General features: G+C 42.6%; 1 protein-coding gene across 2 annotated transcripts in view; it reads left to right on the plus strand.

Moving 5' to 3' along the window:
* TRABD (TraB domain containing) overlaps positions 1-17,661 on the plus strand; it is a 34,133-nt gene that overhangs the window by 7,240 nt on the left and 9,232 nt on the right. For both annotated transcript variants that reach the window (XM_082242478.1, XM_082242477.1), the window contains exons 2-7: positions 4,871-4,933; positions 6,317-6,395; positions 8,871-9,037; positions 10,314-10,454; positions 13,120-13,230; positions 15,261-15,400. In XM_082242478.1, the coding sequence (XP_082098604.1) occupies positions 4,910-4,933; positions 6,317-6,395; positions 8,871-9,037; positions 10,314-10,454; positions 13,120-13,230; positions 15,261-15,400 (662 nt within the window). In that variant the 5' untranslated portion in view covers positions 4,871-4,909. The remainder of the gene's footprint in view (positions 1-4,870; positions 4,934-6,316; positions 6,396-8,870; positions 9,038-10,313; positions 10,455-13,119; positions 13,231-15,260; positions 15,401-17,661) is intronic.

A 17,661-nucleotide genomic window follows, 5' to 3' on the forward strand; every position in this document is an offset into this window, starting at 1 on the left:
ATGTGTGTGCGTCTTATGGAGCGAATGCAGGCTGCGCAGCTATCACAGAAGCCAGGACAGCAAGAGGGATTGCTGCTTTCACTGCGCAGCGATCCCTCTTGCTGTTCTGGTTTCTGAGATTCAGAATATTTTTTTCTTGTTTTCCTCCTCCGAAAACTAGGTGCGTCTTGTGGTCTGGTGCGTCTTATAGAGCGAAAAATACGGTAATTTATTTCAGAACAACTATATACAGTGGTACCTCGGGTTACATACTCTTCAGGTTACATACGCTTCAGGTTACAGACTCTGCTAACCCAGAAATAGTGCTTCAGGTTAAGAACTTTGCTTCAGGATGAGAACAAAAATTGTGCTCCGGCGGCGCGGCAGCAGCAGGAGGCCCCATTAGCTAAAGTGGTGCTTCAGGTTAAGAACAGTTTCAGGTTAAGTACGGACCTCCGGAACGAATTAAGTACTTAACCTGAGGTACCACTGTACCTGTATAATGATTTCGTTGCTTTCATTTGCTGCGTGTGTGTGGTGGTGTTTTTTTTACTGTCCTTCTGCAAAGTGCTGCAGTCAGCAGAAATGGCCTACCCTTCCTCACCTTTTATCCCCTCTACAAGCGAGCCTGTGTGGCATAATGGTTAGAGGGTTGGACTAGGACCTGGGAGAGCCGGGTTCGAATCCCCACTCAGCCATGAAGCTCATTGAATGTGGCTCCATCATTCCCATCAACTTGGTGTGATGTTTCAGCGCAATTCCTAATCTTGCTTGGTCCATTTCCAGCAAAGGAAGGGCTATGCTGCAGTTGTTCTGCTTCCGAGCAGCTTCCGCTGATTCACCCAGTACTCACCACCCCCTTGGCCAGATACCCCTCTGATTTAGCTCATTGCGGCAGCTCTTATCTTCATTATCTGTCTAGAGCTAGATGATCCTGATGTGTGCGTCTGCAAGAGACTGGTGCAGCAGGTGCTGCTATGCAAAGCCATAAGACCAAGGGCCAAGCTACACATTGCATTAAATACAGTTTTCCTTTCCATTGTTTGCACTTAAGATAGTATCCTTCTGCATGGGAGTAGTAGTCGTAAGTGCTGACTACTGAAAGCTTCTGAGAATATCCCTGCCGTTCAGGAAAACTGAACCAAAACTTTGATTTCCTGTCTTTGCCACAGCTGAAAAATACATTAAAATCATGGGCACTGGATGTAGTTGACAAAGCATAGTTGTACATACGCGTATCTTCCTTGTGTACAAGTCTTAATTTCTATAGTTACAGTAAAGTGTTGCTTCTTAGAAGACATATCCTATCACACATCACTCCCAAAAGTAAGTAGCATTAAAAATGAGCCATTGTGAACATGGGGAACAGAATTAGTTATTTTTAGGACGGCGGTTCCCAAGCTTTTTGGTATGATGACGAACAAGTCCGCGTTTACCTGGTGTGGTGACCCATTGATTTGTTGTCACATAAATTTTGGACCTTAGGTTAGAATAGTAGAGTCGCAGAGTTGCAAGGGACCTCAAGGGTCTTCTAATCCAGCCGCCTGCAATGCATGGATCCTGTCCACAGCTGTTCCCGGGTAGACTTGGACCAGGTCTTCAGCAGCTGTTGGTTTCATGCATTTTAACTGCACGTTTGGCTGTTTTATAACCATTATCTGAGGCATCCTAAGCAGAGATGTATGTAATGCCCTGGTCCATGCGGAATTCATTGAAATATTAATGTTAGTTATACAAGTTATTCAGAGGGTGGCATTCAACTAGTGCAGTTTGGGACCAGTGCAGACAGATTTCCCATTTCTGCCATCTCACTTCCCCAAATCTCCCCTGAAGGGTTGGAGAGGGAACTCAGAACTGATTATGGGAGAGGAGTGCGAAGCCTGCCCTTCCCAGCTGAGAGAGCCCCAACCCCACTCCTGCTTGCACGAGAGTAGGACTGGGATCGGGGCTGCGGCCTTGCATGGCTACTGTCCAGCTGCCTTCCTCTGGGAGGGTACCTTACGCCTTTCCTCCCAGTGGAAGGCAGGCAAGTGGTGTGGGGACTCTTTGATGATGCTGCTGGCCCAGCGCTCTCCAGCAGCCCCTCTCCACAAGGTGTGGATGGGGTGATCTTTGCACCCCACGCCTTGCAGACTTCGCTTGGGAGGGTGGGCTGCGTCCTTCCTCCTGGGCTGAACGAGGAAAGAGACCTGCACAGGCGAAGGCAGTCAAACACACAGAGCCTGACAGGTTCTGTGCGCTTGGCTATTGCCGCTTGGTCTGTCTTTGGGGAGTGGGGGGCAAGCGGACAAGGTAGATCGCCCACCCCCCACGCCAGCGAAGGCAGAGGCAGCCTGGCCAAGAAGCCCTGAGGCCCCTGCTGGTTGCTCACAAGCGGCAGGGGCCTCAGGGCTCACTCAGCTGGGGACAGGAGCCTTTCCGCCCTCCAGCTGAGCAACAGGCTGGGACCAGCTGTATTGGCCGCAGACCAAGAGGCACTATGGTGAAGGCACCTCAACTGCCTTCAGCAGTTTCACTTGGCTGGGGCCAGTGCAGCTTTTTTCAACATCTCAGCTTATTGCCAAGCGACAATGTTTGGCTGACGAAACACCGCCATGTTGAAAGCCCAACATCGCCCAGCCCTAAAGTGTATGGTTGCACAAGCCATGTAAGTTATAACAAACCACGAGTATTTTTCTTTTCATGTTAAAGGCCATTATGGCACATATCCATGCGATGGCTGAGCTTGCATATTGCAGGGTATGTCAAACGTAGTCTCGTTATCGATAACATAGCCTGCTTTTCTGTTTCACCTTCACGGCAGTCACTGCTGAAAAACCTGTCTTGCAAAGTTACGCACTGCCCAAATGATCGCAACACAGATACGATACGGCTTCGTTGGCAAGCTCAGGATATTCAGTGGTAACGGGAAACCAAAATTTGGATAACCTTGCTTTTGAAAAAATTACCTGTGAGGGCCCTACCACATGGCAGTTCAATGAGTTGCTCTTTTTGCGCAAAGACAACTTTGCGACGTTGGCTGCAAACGGGTTTTGTGCTTGTTCAAAGTTCTCTAGTAATGCAAAGACTTCAAATCACCCTGGGCTTAACTGCTGGTCACAGATTGCCACAAGGTGCTCATACAAGGTGCTTTGAGTGACTGTTACAGCTCACCCCTGATGAGCGAGTGTGTGTGCAAAAAGAAGGGGTTAAAAATGGGTGTGCCGTTGTACTGTAAGCTAAAGTACATGTGCAGTACTTGGATGAACTTTTGTCTGCTGCCTACTATGTCAGAGAACTAGGAGTAGAACTGCTCAGACAAGACAGGTAGTAATATAACTCTTCTTGCTCCAATCCAATAATACTACACATTCTAGGAATGATACATGTGCCACAAGCTTACCATTAAGGCTGGGTGATAGCTAGTTTTCAGCATCGTGATATACCACCAGCTAAGCATTGTGATATACTGATATATCACGATACCTGAAATAAGAATGGAGCTATATAGAGGCATTGGCTAGCTTCATGGTTTTTGCATAACACACCCACCCACCCACCATGTTTGCAATATATTGCAAGCTTAAAAATTATGAAACTGATATAATGAATTGAAAAAAATGTTTAAATTGACATTTGTAAAAAAAAACCTAGAAGCATTTTTGTTAGGGATTATAGGACAAGACCTGCCATGAAAAATAAAGAACTTCTTTATGTGTGCTACAACGGTGGCAAGAATCTTGATAGCACAAGGATGGAAGAATGAGGAAGTCCCAACGAAAGAGCAGTGGCAAGAAAAATTGATGAGTTAAGCAGAACTGGCCAAATTAACATATAAACTGCGTGAAAAGGACACCTGTGACTTCAAGGAAGAATAGGAACTTTTTACAAACTATCTAAAAAGACAGCAAAATGAACTGGACTCTTTGGCAGGTTTTGAATAAACATTCACAAATTTATTAGTTGAACATATGATAGATAAAGCAAGGACATGTACTGTACAGTTTTGTAACATGCAGAAAACAATCAGGGAGGGGAACTAAGGGAAGTCCTTGGTGGGGGGAGAGGGAGGGTTGAGGGGGGAATAATGTAATTGATTATGAGGATTGACAAATTGTTATGTTGAAATTGGTTAATAAAAATATGTTCTAAAAAAATTATGAAACTGATATCACGATATGGACTTCAAACCGGTTTTGGATGATGTATCGATATATCTCCCAGCCCTACATACCACCCAGTCCGCTGGTGAAAGTTTCGGCTTTAAAGAAGTTGTTCTGATGCGCCTTTTATATCTATTTTAAAAACCAACAACTTTGAACTCTTCACAACTTTCGGAAAGCTTGCTGAGTTAGTCTGGTATTGCAGATGCATAAAATAGCCTTTCTAGCATCCTAATGACTAACACGTTTATTGCAGAATTATCTTTTTTTAACCAGATGGATGGTGTGCTTTGGCTTATGCTGTGGGGGTTTGTTGGTAGGAAATGGTTTATGAAACAATACTGAACCAGCTGAGCAGATGAGAGTGCTTTCTTTGTATTCTTGTGTTTCTGACATGAGGAAGATGGGTTCTCTTTCAGGAGGAAGAAGGAGAGGAAGTAAATGAAATGTGGCCTCTAAGTATGTTTGACCAAGCTTCACGTTCCTGCTAATTGCCTCTGGACAGAATGTTCAACCTCAGGCTTCCCTATATATTTATCTTTCCACCTTTTTGAATGAATCAATAGGCACAAAAAGCCAGGTTGGCAACAGAGACAATCGTTACGTCATGTATCACCGCTTTTGCGTATTTCACTAACAACATTTGTGCAGATCTATACTGCCAATCGTTAAATCTTTTTAAATGCATACTTCACACCTTGCTGATTATTACCCCTGAACTTCTCTACCCCTCTTTTAATGTTTTGCAGGTCTGATCTGGCTGGTGGAATTTAGAGAACATTCTCGCGATGGAGGGAGAACAGCAGCAGGAGGTAAATTTTGGGAACATCCTGTGTGGAGAGCAGAAAACACTTCACTGGGCGTTTTGGTTTAACAAAATTTCTGAGAGGCTGCTGTGCTTGAGCTGCGGAAGCAGAAAACCAAAGCACCTTGAGATCTTTTGAGAGAGAAGCATGATTTACTGTGGCATTTATTTCTTGTAGGCAGCAACTAACTCAATAAGAAGTTTAACGTATTGTGTTGCTCTGCAGCCTTCTGCCTTATCCAGGGTAGAAAAGGCAAACCTGTGTCCCTGCAGATGTTAAATTCCAGCTCCCACCAGCCTCAGCCAGCATGGCCAACGGTCAGGGATGATGGGAGCCAGTCCTTCTTTTGGAGATAGATGAGCGGCGCTGGTTCTCATATCACTATAAAATAACCCCTAGTGCATAGTTGTCAAGCGTCCCTTATTTGGCGGGACAGTCCCTTATCCCAGCGCCATGTCCCGCTGCTGTCCCTTATTGATGATGTCCCTTAAATAAGCTACTGAAGGTAATGGGGCCCTTTCTATGGCCAGCTGTCCTTTGACAATTGTTGCTTTTTTTGTGTTGAATATATGCTATATGGTAATTTATGGACCTAATAGGTATCTAAGCCATTTGCATGCAACAAAATATGTATTTTATCAAAGTAATTGTTGATCCCTTATTTTGGCTGCTGATCCCTTATTTTCGAGGCTGCTGGTCCCTTATTTTCAAATCTGTAAGTTCACAGGCTCCCATTTCTGCCTTATGTAATTTGTGAATCTATGGGTGTGTTGCATTATGGGGAATTTTATTTATTTATTTTTATTTAAAAACCCAACATGTATCATGACTACTTTGTATCTGAAGGCAGCCCTGTTTAGGGAAGTTTCTAATGTTTGCTGTTTAATCATGGTATTAATATTCTGTTGGGAGCCGCCCAGAGTGGCTGGGGAAACCCAGTCTAATGGGGGGAGGGTATAAATAATAAAATTATTATTATTATTATTATTATTATTATTATTATTAACACCACTAATACACCCCAGTGAGCAAATATGTGCACTCACCCATTGTCTTCTATGGAGAAAGCAGTATGGGTTTAATTTATGCCAGCAAGATAGCAGAGATAGTGTGCTTGTTTTGCTGAGCCCTCACACAAACCCTACAGATGTATTTTGAGCTGTTAGTGACTTGAAATCACAGCCACATCATTCTAGCACAGATCTCCACAAAGTGAAGTAATTGTGCTACAAGATGCAAAACAAACTTGCCTTGTAGCCCAGACTGTGTTTTAAGTTTATCAGCTTCTAGCGTTTGTTAGAATTGTTGATTTATCCGTGCACAGAACATTCTTTATTCAAGCTCTTCTTTCCACTCGCACAATTCACCCCTTTTCTTAATCCGACACAGATGGCTGCAGAACCAGCGCCTTCACCTGAGGCACAAGGAGATGGGCCGAAGGAAGCTGCGGGCATTGCGTCAAATATTTGTATGTAATAGTTGTGGATAGCAAAGCCATTTTGCCTCCTACGTCTTGTCTTGGTTTAAAGCAGTTAATGGCTAGAGTTTGGGGTGGGTGAGGGTTAAGTCTGGTCTACCTATGCAGTGGCAGAGCTTGGTAGAATGGACTGTACCACTTTAGAATGGACTGCACCATTCCAGTATGTGAAGTGATGATAGTCGTGTTTTGAGTGCTTGTCTCTAGAGGACCAGTGGCAACCAGGAAAGTGGACAGCTGGGACCTTTTCCTTTGATGTTTTTGTTTTTACTTGTTCGGGAGGCATTCAGAAATGAATCTGCAGTGGTACAGTCCAGGCTGCCATTCTTGTTGTAATGCATGTGTGGGCGAGATCCTAAGGCACATTGGAATGCTTAACTAGCATGGGCACAAGGTCTAAGCCTGAAATCCTAAACACACTTTCTAGGTAGTAAAAAAGGTAAAGGACCCCTGGGCGGTTAGGTCCAGTCAAAGGCGACTATGGGGTTGCAGCGTTCATCTCGCTTTCAGGCCAAGGGATCTGGCGTTTGCTTTCCGGGTCATGTGGCCAGCATGACTTCTGATGCAATGGGACACTGTGACGGAAACCAGAGCTCATGGAAACGCCGTTTACCTTTCCGCCACAGTGGTACCCATTTATCTACTTGCACTGGCGTGCTTTCGGACTGCTAGGTTGGCAGGAGCTGGGACAGAGCAACGGGAACTCACCCCATCGTGGGGATTCGAACCGCCGACCTTTTGATCAGCAAGCCCAAGAGGCTCAGTGGTTTAGACCACAGCACCACCCGCCTAAACCCCATTGAGCACCCTGGAAATTGCTTTGGAGAAAGCATGCATAGGATTGTGCTTTAAGTTAATGAGGAGGCAGGGCACCGTGGGCACCACATCTTCTCTTCGGAGTATTATCGCCAGCAATGTGTCTGGACCCTATTTTAATTAGATGACTAGCTGACATATTTTTGCCCTGCCTTTCGATACAAAATTTCATGGTTTACTTAAAACAGTTGAGCTGAGTTCTGTAGAGCAATATTTTCAGCTCCAATGGAATCATCAAGCTGCTTATGGAGAACCCAGTATGCTGGGTAGAGAATTACTCTCTTGATGGGATGTTGCTGATTCTGGGCACTTAGGTACCAAGGATGCTAACCACATTAGCATTTCTGAGCTAAATTTATTTCACAGGGTTGTTGTGAGGACAAAATAGGTCTTTGGAGGGAAGGCAGTTATAAAATAATGTGATAAAACAGCTACAAATAGTTAATCCATATATTTATTTCAGACATTTGTGTTTTGCCTTTTAGGGCCGTACAGTCCTCTGAAGGCAGTTTACATTCCCCTACCCCCCCCCCCAAATAAAAGTATAATGCCATATTTATAATAGCATTAATGTTATCCTGTGTAGGGATCTTGTAAGAAAACAGACTGTTCCTAAAACAAAGGTTAATGCTGTATAACACATGAATTATGAACTGTGTCGGCGCCAAAGCAGGAAGTATTTTGTGAAAAAATTGCCTCTGCAAAGTTCAGCTCCACCCCCTATACCATCCCCAGTTTGATCATGGAGAACAGGCTGAGAGTTATCTTGACAATGCCCTCCTATTCAGAGTCAAGGAAGCAAGCCTCCCCGTCCCTCTGGTATGGCTTGGCGACTTCATGCAGCCAGATCTGATTAGCACTGTGACGGTATTGCTTCTATGAGAAGCTCCTGCTGTGTTTTTGTTTTTAATTGGCACCAGCTCTGGATTGGGGCCAGGCAGGGGGGGACATTGCCGCAAACATGAAGTGAGCAGGGCACAAAAAGGGCAAGGAAGGTGGTGGTTTGGGGATATTTTTCAAACACACACACACACTTATCCTGAAACCCTCCCATTTGTCACCAGAATGTTTATGGTCAAAACTTTGACCTGGCCCCATTTAAACATTGTACAGTCGTACCTTGGTTCTCAAACGCCTTGTGACTCGAACATTTTGGCTCCATTTAAACATTATACAGTCGTACTTTGGTTCTCAAACACCTTGTGACTTGAACGTTTTGGCTCCATTTAAACATCATACAGTCGTACCTTGGTTCTCGAACGCCTTGTGACTCAGATGTTTTGGCTCCATTTAAACATTATACAGTCATACCTTGGTTCTTAAACGCCTTGTGACTCGGACGTTTTGGCTCCCGAATGCTGCAAACCCGGAAGTGAGTGTTCCGGTTTGCGAACGTTTTTTTGGAAGCCAAACGTCCGACTGCTGCTTCCACGGCTTCCAATTGAGTACAGGAAGCTCCTGCAGCCCATCAGAAGCCGCGCCTTGGTTTTCAAATGTTTTTTGGAAGTCAGACAGGCTTCTGGAACGGATCTCGTTGGAGAACCCAAGGTACGACTGTGGTCGATTCATATCCTTTTCATAGGTATTGCGGCAAAGTGGGAGATGAATACGCAAACTAAACATGAATTTGTTTATTCAAATCATATGCAGCTGATGCAGATGCTTTAAAAATACTTTTGGAGATGAAGATGAAGAGAAGAAAGCAAAAGCCTAGCCTCCCAAGCACCGTGACCGAACTTTCCACTGAGGAGGGCTCCAAAGTATATGTTGTTGGCACTGCTCACTTCAGTGATAGCAGCAAAAGAGATGTAGTGAAGGTAAATCTTTTTTTAAGAAAATAATTGGGGCCTTAAAAGCTTTCCCCCCACCGCTCTTGGGGCCGGAAGTTCACCTGTGAAACCTTGACTATTTTTGTTTTTTTATATAATGATATTTATTAAAACAAATTTAAACAAATTATAAACATAAAACACATAAAACAGATAGAATTACACATATAATAAAAGGAAAATACAAAGCAAAACAAAGAAACAGTTAACAGACAAATAAAAAAGTCATACCATACACCAATGAAAACCACCCAAAGAAGAATACAAAGAAAAAGGTTATATCTCCTTATATTAAAATTTACTCACTAGTTTCTTGACCTCCTCACACCTCCCTTTCTGTATTCCAGTTCAAATATTTAAATTAGCAAATCCTTACCCTCTGTCATTTACTTTTACTCAAGATCTTAAACTATAATAGAAATATAATTTCCGTCATTATCAATCCAAATTTACATATTCTTATTAATCTTATTACTAACACCACTTATTTTCTGTCCAACGTCCTTTTAACATTCCTTAATTTTACAGTATTTCTGTAGATAGTCTTTAAATTTTTTCCAATCTTCTTCCACCGACTCTTCTCCCTGGTCTCGGATTCTGCCAGTCATTTCTGCCAATTCCATGTAGTCAATCACCTTCACCTTGACTATTTTTGTAACACGGAAAAGGATTACATTTTGGGTTGGGAATGTAGCTGCGGTCATGCATAACTTTATATAGAACCAATTCGTGCAGAGGTTCTATCATGTATACTGTAGCCTTCTCCCATATTATTCATCCTGATTATAAACCTGTGAGGAGATAATCTTATCATCCATGTTTCAAACAAAGCTGCAGAGGCCAGGAGTTGGGTAGAATTTATGCAGAGGTGGAGAAATTATGGGGAACGAGGAGGTCAGTTTCCTGTTTTCTCTGCGGAGAGCTGATATGGGTAAATTGGCAGGAGGAGGGCTTTGAAAAATCTCTTCAATTTGTTTGTTTTTACCGTTTGGCAATATTCTTTCTTTTTCCTGAAATATTTTAAAGTCCTTGAGCTGGTAACAGCAAAATACAAAAATGTGTAATTAATAAACAAATACGTTCTTTCCTGAGAGTTTTTCTCTTTTTAGATGCAAAACCTTATATTCTCCTCCAAAACATAAACGAAAAACAGTTTTATTTAAAACATAGTTTGTGGGTTGGGACTTTGCTACTACATGCTTGGGAGATTTCTCCCAGGAAAACATCAGTACTGCAAGCATGCAACCGAATCCGTATTTTTCAGACAATACAAGAAGTACAGCCTGACGTGGTTGTGGTTGAGCTGTGCCAATACAGAGTTTCTATGTTAAAAATGGATGAAAAGACATTGCTAAAGGAAGCCAAAGAAATCAATCTGGAGAAACTTCAGCAAGCTATAAAACAGGTAGGAGTTCTTCAGTGACAAAATCATCTGTCCGTCTGTATGCAAAATTGAAATACCGCTTTCCTAACTTTTTATAATCTGGCACAGTCAAGGCTTGTATGAACATGCAGTTAATTGCACAGCCATCCCATTCAGGGCTTTGTTCTGTAGGGAGTGTTATAAAAGCAGGGATATGCAGGGACTAGGTTTTCAGTGGAGCAGAGCTCTACTGTACGTTTATGTAAAACCAAATAACAGGATTAAAGTCCAGTATGATACCCATGCAAAAATTCCATGCAGGTAAACAGCTACAGGGGGAGGCTAAAGGAGGATGGTACAACAAAATAAGGTCCTTTGCAACAGCAGAAAATCTTCTCTTAATCAAAAGCCAAATAAAGAGACTCCCCCCCCCCCCCGTGGCAAGAAATGGCTAGAATTTTATTTGTTTTATACATTCTGAAAGCAACACTCTAGTTCAGCACGGTACACTGGTATCTGGAACTTTCTGCTGCCTCTTCAATAAGCTTTTCAAAGATGTAAAAATACATCCCTGAACTGCCACTAATTTCCTGTAGAAGATATGCAAGTGATAATATCACAATTGCCATTCTACTTAGTCAATTTGTATATTCTGTTGTTTTATTTCAGATAATCTCTGTTTCTATTTAAAAATTTGTTTATTTATGTCTACTTTTGCTGCAGGATAATACTTTTCTTTTTTAAAAGTCATAACATTAAAAAAATTTCTTATTTGTTTCATTTCTATATCGCATTATATCTTAAAGAAAAATCTGAAAGTGGTTTACAACATATTAAAACATCAATAAAGCAATTCAGAATCAAACATTTCTGAAGAAAGTCAAACATAGAGTATACAGTCAAAGCAACATAATTAACAGAAAACTAAAATGTTATTTTAAAGATTTCAAAATAAAACATTACAAAGGATGTCAACTTAGAAATAATAATAAAAAATATTAGGTGACTAATTTAGTAAATGCTCCAGGAGATTTAGTATGTAAAGGGTGCTGAGAGGTCTTTGGAGACACAGAGCTGCAATTCACAGAGGAACTCTGCATGCAACTGAGAAACATTTAGACGGCCAAAGCGAGGCATCACGTTCTGTTTTTAGCAAAGGGTTATGTCCTATGTACAGTAGATTTCAGAAATCAGATGGATTTGGACAGTCAGGAAAGCTGTAAAATTACAACTGATGTATGTTGCACATCTTCAACACCATGAAGTTTCCTCAGTGCCCTTGGCAAGCAAGACTTCACCTTGCAAATGTTTCTGTCTGTCCCGGGAACATCCATTGCTTGAGAGCAGATCTGTTGGCATTTTGGAAAGCTGTCTTCCTAACAGAAAACTACTGCCTAAGTTTGAGCGAGGAGAATGGTTAGCCATTGACTTGTGACTCAGCACGAAAGCAACAGTTTCTCCTTCCTGGATCATTTTTCACAGCATTGCGACATAAACTCTGCCACACAAAAGAAAGCAGGAACACAGGCGTTTCTAGTTTTTCTCCAGGGGTGAACTAGAATTGTTTTCCAGCATATTTCTCAGTGTGAACCTAAAAGATATGGTACTTTGTCAATGCTTTTATCCAATACAGTCACCTGCTTAATATTCCAAAACACCCTCCACATTCCTTGTGTAAAAGTAGATAATAGATATCTGGCAAAAAGGTCTTCTGTAAATATCAAACTGAAACCAAATGTACATTTTTGGCAACTAAGTAAGGAGGCTGGTACCCAGTGATTATCTGCTTGTGAGGGAGGACACAGTGAGAAGGCTGTTTAGTTGCAGGAATAGCAAGAACTAACATGACATGAGATTTTCTTGCATCTACAGTGGTACCTCGGGTTACATACGCTTCAGGTTACATACGCTTCAGGTTACAGATTCCGCTAATCCAGAAATAGTGCCTCAGGTTAAGAACTTTGCATCAGGATGAGAACAGGATGAGGGCTCCGGCGGTGCGGCGGCAGCGGGAGGCCCCATTAGCTAAATTGGTGCTTCAGGTTAAGAACAGTTTCAGGTTAAGAACAGACCTCCGGAATGAATTAAGTACTTAACCCAAGGTACCACTGTATATACTTCCTCGGCTAGCTGAGTTGACAGGTTTAAAAATAATTTTTAAAACCCTCATCTCTGAAACTATTACGTACATGCTTTAAGTGTTTTCTACACTTTCAGTGTAAAGCTTTGTTTGTACTGTGTGTGTGTGTTTCTAAATTGTTCAAATGTTGCAACCCCCCCCCCTTTTTATGCAATAGGTAAATAAGTCTATGCCAGTCTGTTTTAATTGCAAACTTATGCAAGGAATTACCCTTGCTATTTGCATACTTAAATCACTTTCTTCTCTCAGGCAGAGGTGGGTGGGTAGAAATAATAAATATTACGCCGCCAGACGGGTTAATTTAGTGCTATTTTCTACTCTGTTCCTCCACAAGGAAACAAATTAGCAGATGTCTAAAAGGCTTCTTAGCAACGATCCTGTATATATACATGTTGAAATAAGGGGGTTTGTGTTCAGCAATAAATCAGCTCCCAGAGGCGGACTTGGTGTTTTACTCCTTCGCCAGCTGTGTTTCATCACAGCTATTAATGGCACCGTGCATCTTGTCTTTTCTAGTAATCTGTAAAAGGTTAACTCGTTCTTTTTTAATGGTTCTTCTTATGATAGAATGGAGTCATGTCTGGGTTGATGCAAATGCTGCTACTGAAAGTCTCTGCACATATCACAGAACAGCTGGGAATGGCTCCCGGAGGAGAGTTCAGGGAGGCTTTCAAAGAGGTGAGACTTTCCTTCCTTTCTTCTTTTAAGTGTGTGATTTTTGTGTGCGATTTCGCCCCTGAGCTAAAAAACGCTGAGTGAATTGTGGGAGGCTGGCAACGGCAGAAACCGGTGTGGGTTTCACTTGGGCCAAATTCTTTGTGCTGTATTCTGTCTCTTAAAAACAAATCAAAATCTGGAAAAAAATAATAAATACCAGTTCAAAGAACATCTGGTTTTTAAAATCTGGGCCTCCCATCTACCGTTTTCAGTCTGATTGTCTTAACACTGGCAAAACATAATGAAACCTGTAATATGAATGGTATCCTTTGTGGCTGCTGAGGGAACTTTAAACATATCAGAAAACTGAGTGTGTGATTCATTTTGTCCCATGTCTCAGCTGCTAGGCTAATAGATTTTCGGATAGCAATTAAGCCAGATACATCTCTCTTTAAGAACAAAAACAAAAAAAGGTGGGAGTGGGAGAAAGTTTGTGTTTTCATAAGGGGAAAACTGGGGGAGGAATTCAACATTGCACTATTTTGATTGTTTCAATCCCCCTCTCCTCTTCCTATGATGCTGTTCTGAACCTCCAAATTTGGGGGGCGCCATGGGGGGTGGGAAGGGAAGGAAGCCCCCTTAAACTAACAGCTGCCCTTCCTCTGGCTTCCATCCTGGAGCCTTTAAATATTTTCAAGTTGGGTGAGCATCTGTGAACAATTCTGTTGTACGTAACAAATTTTGTCTGATTCCCCCTGTCAATAATCGCGCAAATCATCTCATAAATTTGAATTTATTTTTCTTGAGAGAGGTGTTAGAACTATTACCATAATCCTTGGCCAATATTAAAGCGTTTTTGTCTCACTGCATATTAAAACATTTTTCTCAAATCAGTTGATAATTTTGTTTGTTTGCTCATCTTTATGGATTTATGATCTGTATTGTTTATTGGTACTGCTTCTGAGGGTTTGTCCTGGCCTTTAGCTAGAACAATAAACTTATATTGATTGACTGATTGAGTTTGATTTTTTTTCATGTGAATTGTCCATGTAAATTGCATTTGATTTGTGATTACAACATTTACACTTTCTTAGCCATGCTAGTCTGAGGAGTCTCTTGTATCCAATCTGCTTTGGTAACTTGTGATTATTCAATATAGCTGTAAATGCTGCCATGATAAGTTTCAACCCGTAACCACTTATTTATTATTTTTACCACACTTTTTCATGTAAAATGTGATTAATGAAAGTTAGCAATGAAATGCATAGCAAAATGGGGACCAGTCAATAAAGTATAAGTGGTAATTAGTGTAAATGATAAGTAACGAGCAAAGAATCATCAAATTAGAGAAGATGAAAATTAGACAACAGCTGTTGACTAGTTAGACAAGTTGAGTGGTATTCAACTAAGATTTACCCAGGGTAGACCCATTGAAATCAATTAGTTCGTTACTTTCAGTTCAAACTTAGTAAGATACCACTCACTACGATTAAACTGCAAAACAAGACAAATCCACTCAGTAATCTGAACACCTCTTGAGATACAACGGTTTTACCTGCCAACATCAACAAAGTTTGGGTGCAGCCACTGAGAAGGCCCCGTCTTGAATTCTTGCCCAAACACTCATCTTCCGTTGGCAGGACAAGATCTCAACTGGGATTGCAGAGGTAGCCTGCCTCCAAGCCTTCTAGGCTATAACCAGCACTTTGAATTGCGTCCAGAAATGGACAGTGAAACTGTTGCATCTCAGAGAGGTCTGAAGACTTTGCTACTTCTACTTATGTCCCTTTTTTCTTCTGCTTTCAACAATTTCTCTAAGAGAAACCAAACCATTTCTGAAAGCCAGCTTAATAGCCTGAAAGAACCCTGAAAGAACCTTTGTGCAAGAAGCCTGCATTGACCGATAGCTAAACTGAAAATGATTTATTATTATTATTATTATTATTATTATTATTATTATTATTATTATTATTTACACACCCTGTGTAGTGCCTTAGCCTCCTGTTGTATGTAATGCTGACTAATCGCTAATGTGCATATTCATCTTGCAGGCTAGTAAAGTACCTTTCTGCAAATTTCATCTTGGGGACAGGCCAATCCCGGTGACCTTCAAGAGGGCCATTGCTGCACTTTCCTTCTGGCAAAAGGTCAAGCTTGCTTGGGGCCTCTGCTTCCTTTCTGACCCAATCAGGTAGGAATGAGTGTGGCAACTCGTGGTTGGGTGCTCAGGCTTCAGGCAGCCCTGGGGTATATCTTCTGATGGCGCTGGCAAATATTTCTGGCGCCAGTAACAACAAAAGAAAGGGCAACCGTTGGAACAGGAGACTAGAGGCTCTCTGGCTATTGTTGGGATTCCAGCTCGTGTCAACACCAAACTCCCTGTCCAACCCTTTACACCCAACTGTAGGGACGCGGGTGGCACTGTGGTCTAAACCACTGAGCCTCTTGGGCTTGCCAATTGGAAGGTTGGCGGTTTGAATCCCTGCGACAGGGTGAGCTCCCGTTGCTCGGTCCCAGCTCCTGCCAACCTAGCAGTATGAAAGCATGCCAGTGCAAGTAAATAAATATTTACTACTGTGTCGGGAAGGTAAACGGCGTTTCTGTATGCTCTGGCACTCGTCACAGTGTTCCGTTGTGCCAGAAGCGGTTTAGTCATGCTGGCCACATGACCTGGAAAGCTATCTGTGGACAAATGCTGGCTCCCTCAGCCTGAAAGCGATAGTCCCAGGTGAAGTTTCCAGAGGGGTGTGTGTTTGTACGCAAACACATGTGGGGAGTGAATTAAAGCCTAGTTTTGCCCTTGTGTATGAGCAAGAGTATGAGCTAGCTGTACACAATGCACAGCTCTAGGAAGTGAATGCAACTGGTGCGGCTGAAAGCACAGCCCCACTCCCCAGTCATCATGCCCCACTCCCCAGTCATCATGCCCCACTCCCCAGTCATCATGCCCCACTCCCCAGTCATCATGCCCCACTCCCCAGTCATCATGCCATTGCCCTAGTAACTTGGGCTTTGTTTACACTGTGTTGGTAGTCAGTGAATTATTTGATACATTCATGCATGGCTACAGAGCTTTTTTCTAATACAAGTGCTTCTATCGTGGCAAATTTCAGGTTATTTTTATCCATCACAGCAACAGCAGTGAGATGTTCTTTTACCATAAGCAGTTCTTTGCGTGTTTACATTTCGGTGTGATTCAGTGCCTCGCAGTGCTATTTTTCTGCTGCCATGTATGAAACATCGCATTATATGCAGTAGTAGGTTTCTACCATTTGCAACCGTCGTACGCCCAAGAGGATCTCGTTGTCTGCAATAGAATGAGCAATGTGTTTGGTAAGAAGGGCTGTTTGAGAAATATCAGGCACTACAGAGCTGTGAAAAAAAGAAAAGACTGAGAGAGAAAAGGAGCTGTAGTCGCGTTGCATATTTAAACTGTGTGTATTAGCATCATTTATATGCAAGAACATTGCAAGGGTTCTGTAGCTCAGGATAAGGCAAATTCGTATGTCTTGCAGATACCAGAATATATCAGGTACACAAAATGGAGCAGAGAATCCTGGGATGGGTTTTCATAGAATCATAGAGTTGGAAGAGACCACAAGGGCCATCGAGTCCAACCCCCTGCCAAGCAGGAAACACCATCAGAGCACTCCTGACATATGGTTGTCAAGCCTCTGCTTAAAGACCTCCAAAGAAGGAGACTCCACCACACTCCTTGGCAGCAAATTCCACTGTCGAACAGCTCTTACTGCCAGGAAGTTCTTCCTAATGTTTAGGTGGAATCTTCTTTCTTGTAGTTTGGATCCATTGCTCTGTGTCCGCTTCTCTGGAGCAGCAGAAAACAACCTTTCTCCCTCCTCTATGTGACATCCTTTTATATATTTGAACATGGCTATCATATCACCCCTTAACCTCCTCTTCTCCAGGCTAAACATGCCCAGCTCCCTTAGCCGTTCCTCATAAGGCATCGTTTCCAGGCCTTTGACCATTTTGGTTGCCCTCCTCTGGACACGTTCCAGTTTGTCAGTGTCCTTCTTGAACTGTGGTGCCCAGAACTGGACACAGTACTCCAGGTGAGGTCTGACCAGAGCAGAATACAGTGGCACTATTACTTCCCTTGATCTAGATGCTATACTCCTATTGATGCAGCCCAGAATTGCCCAGAATTTTCCTCCCACTAGGAAGGACTGTGCAAATTAAGTGGCTTTTACCTCAGTGCTGGGGGTTGACCCCCCCCCCCAGTTCCTTCTCGCCTAGCTTCCCCCCTGCGCAAATTGGGGCTGCCTTTGGTTTATGCTAGGAAAGCCCTTCAGTTGTTAAGTTGTGGCCTGCAGGGAGATTGATGGAGAGAATGCACTATTTCCACAATACAGGCAGCGACCGTTTTAGCTGCCTCCAATTGACACGTGATTGCTGGCGCATGGGTCCGTTTGCACCCAGAAGAGGGCGTAA

Source organism: Podarcis vaucheri (assembly GCF_965113315.1).
Source record: "Podarcis vaucheri genome assembly, contig: SUPER_10_unloc_1, whole genome shotgun sequence".
NCBI classification, from domain to species: domain Eukaryota; kingdom Metazoa; phylum Chordata; class Lepidosauria; order Squamata; family Lacertidae; genus Podarcis; species Podarcis vaucheri.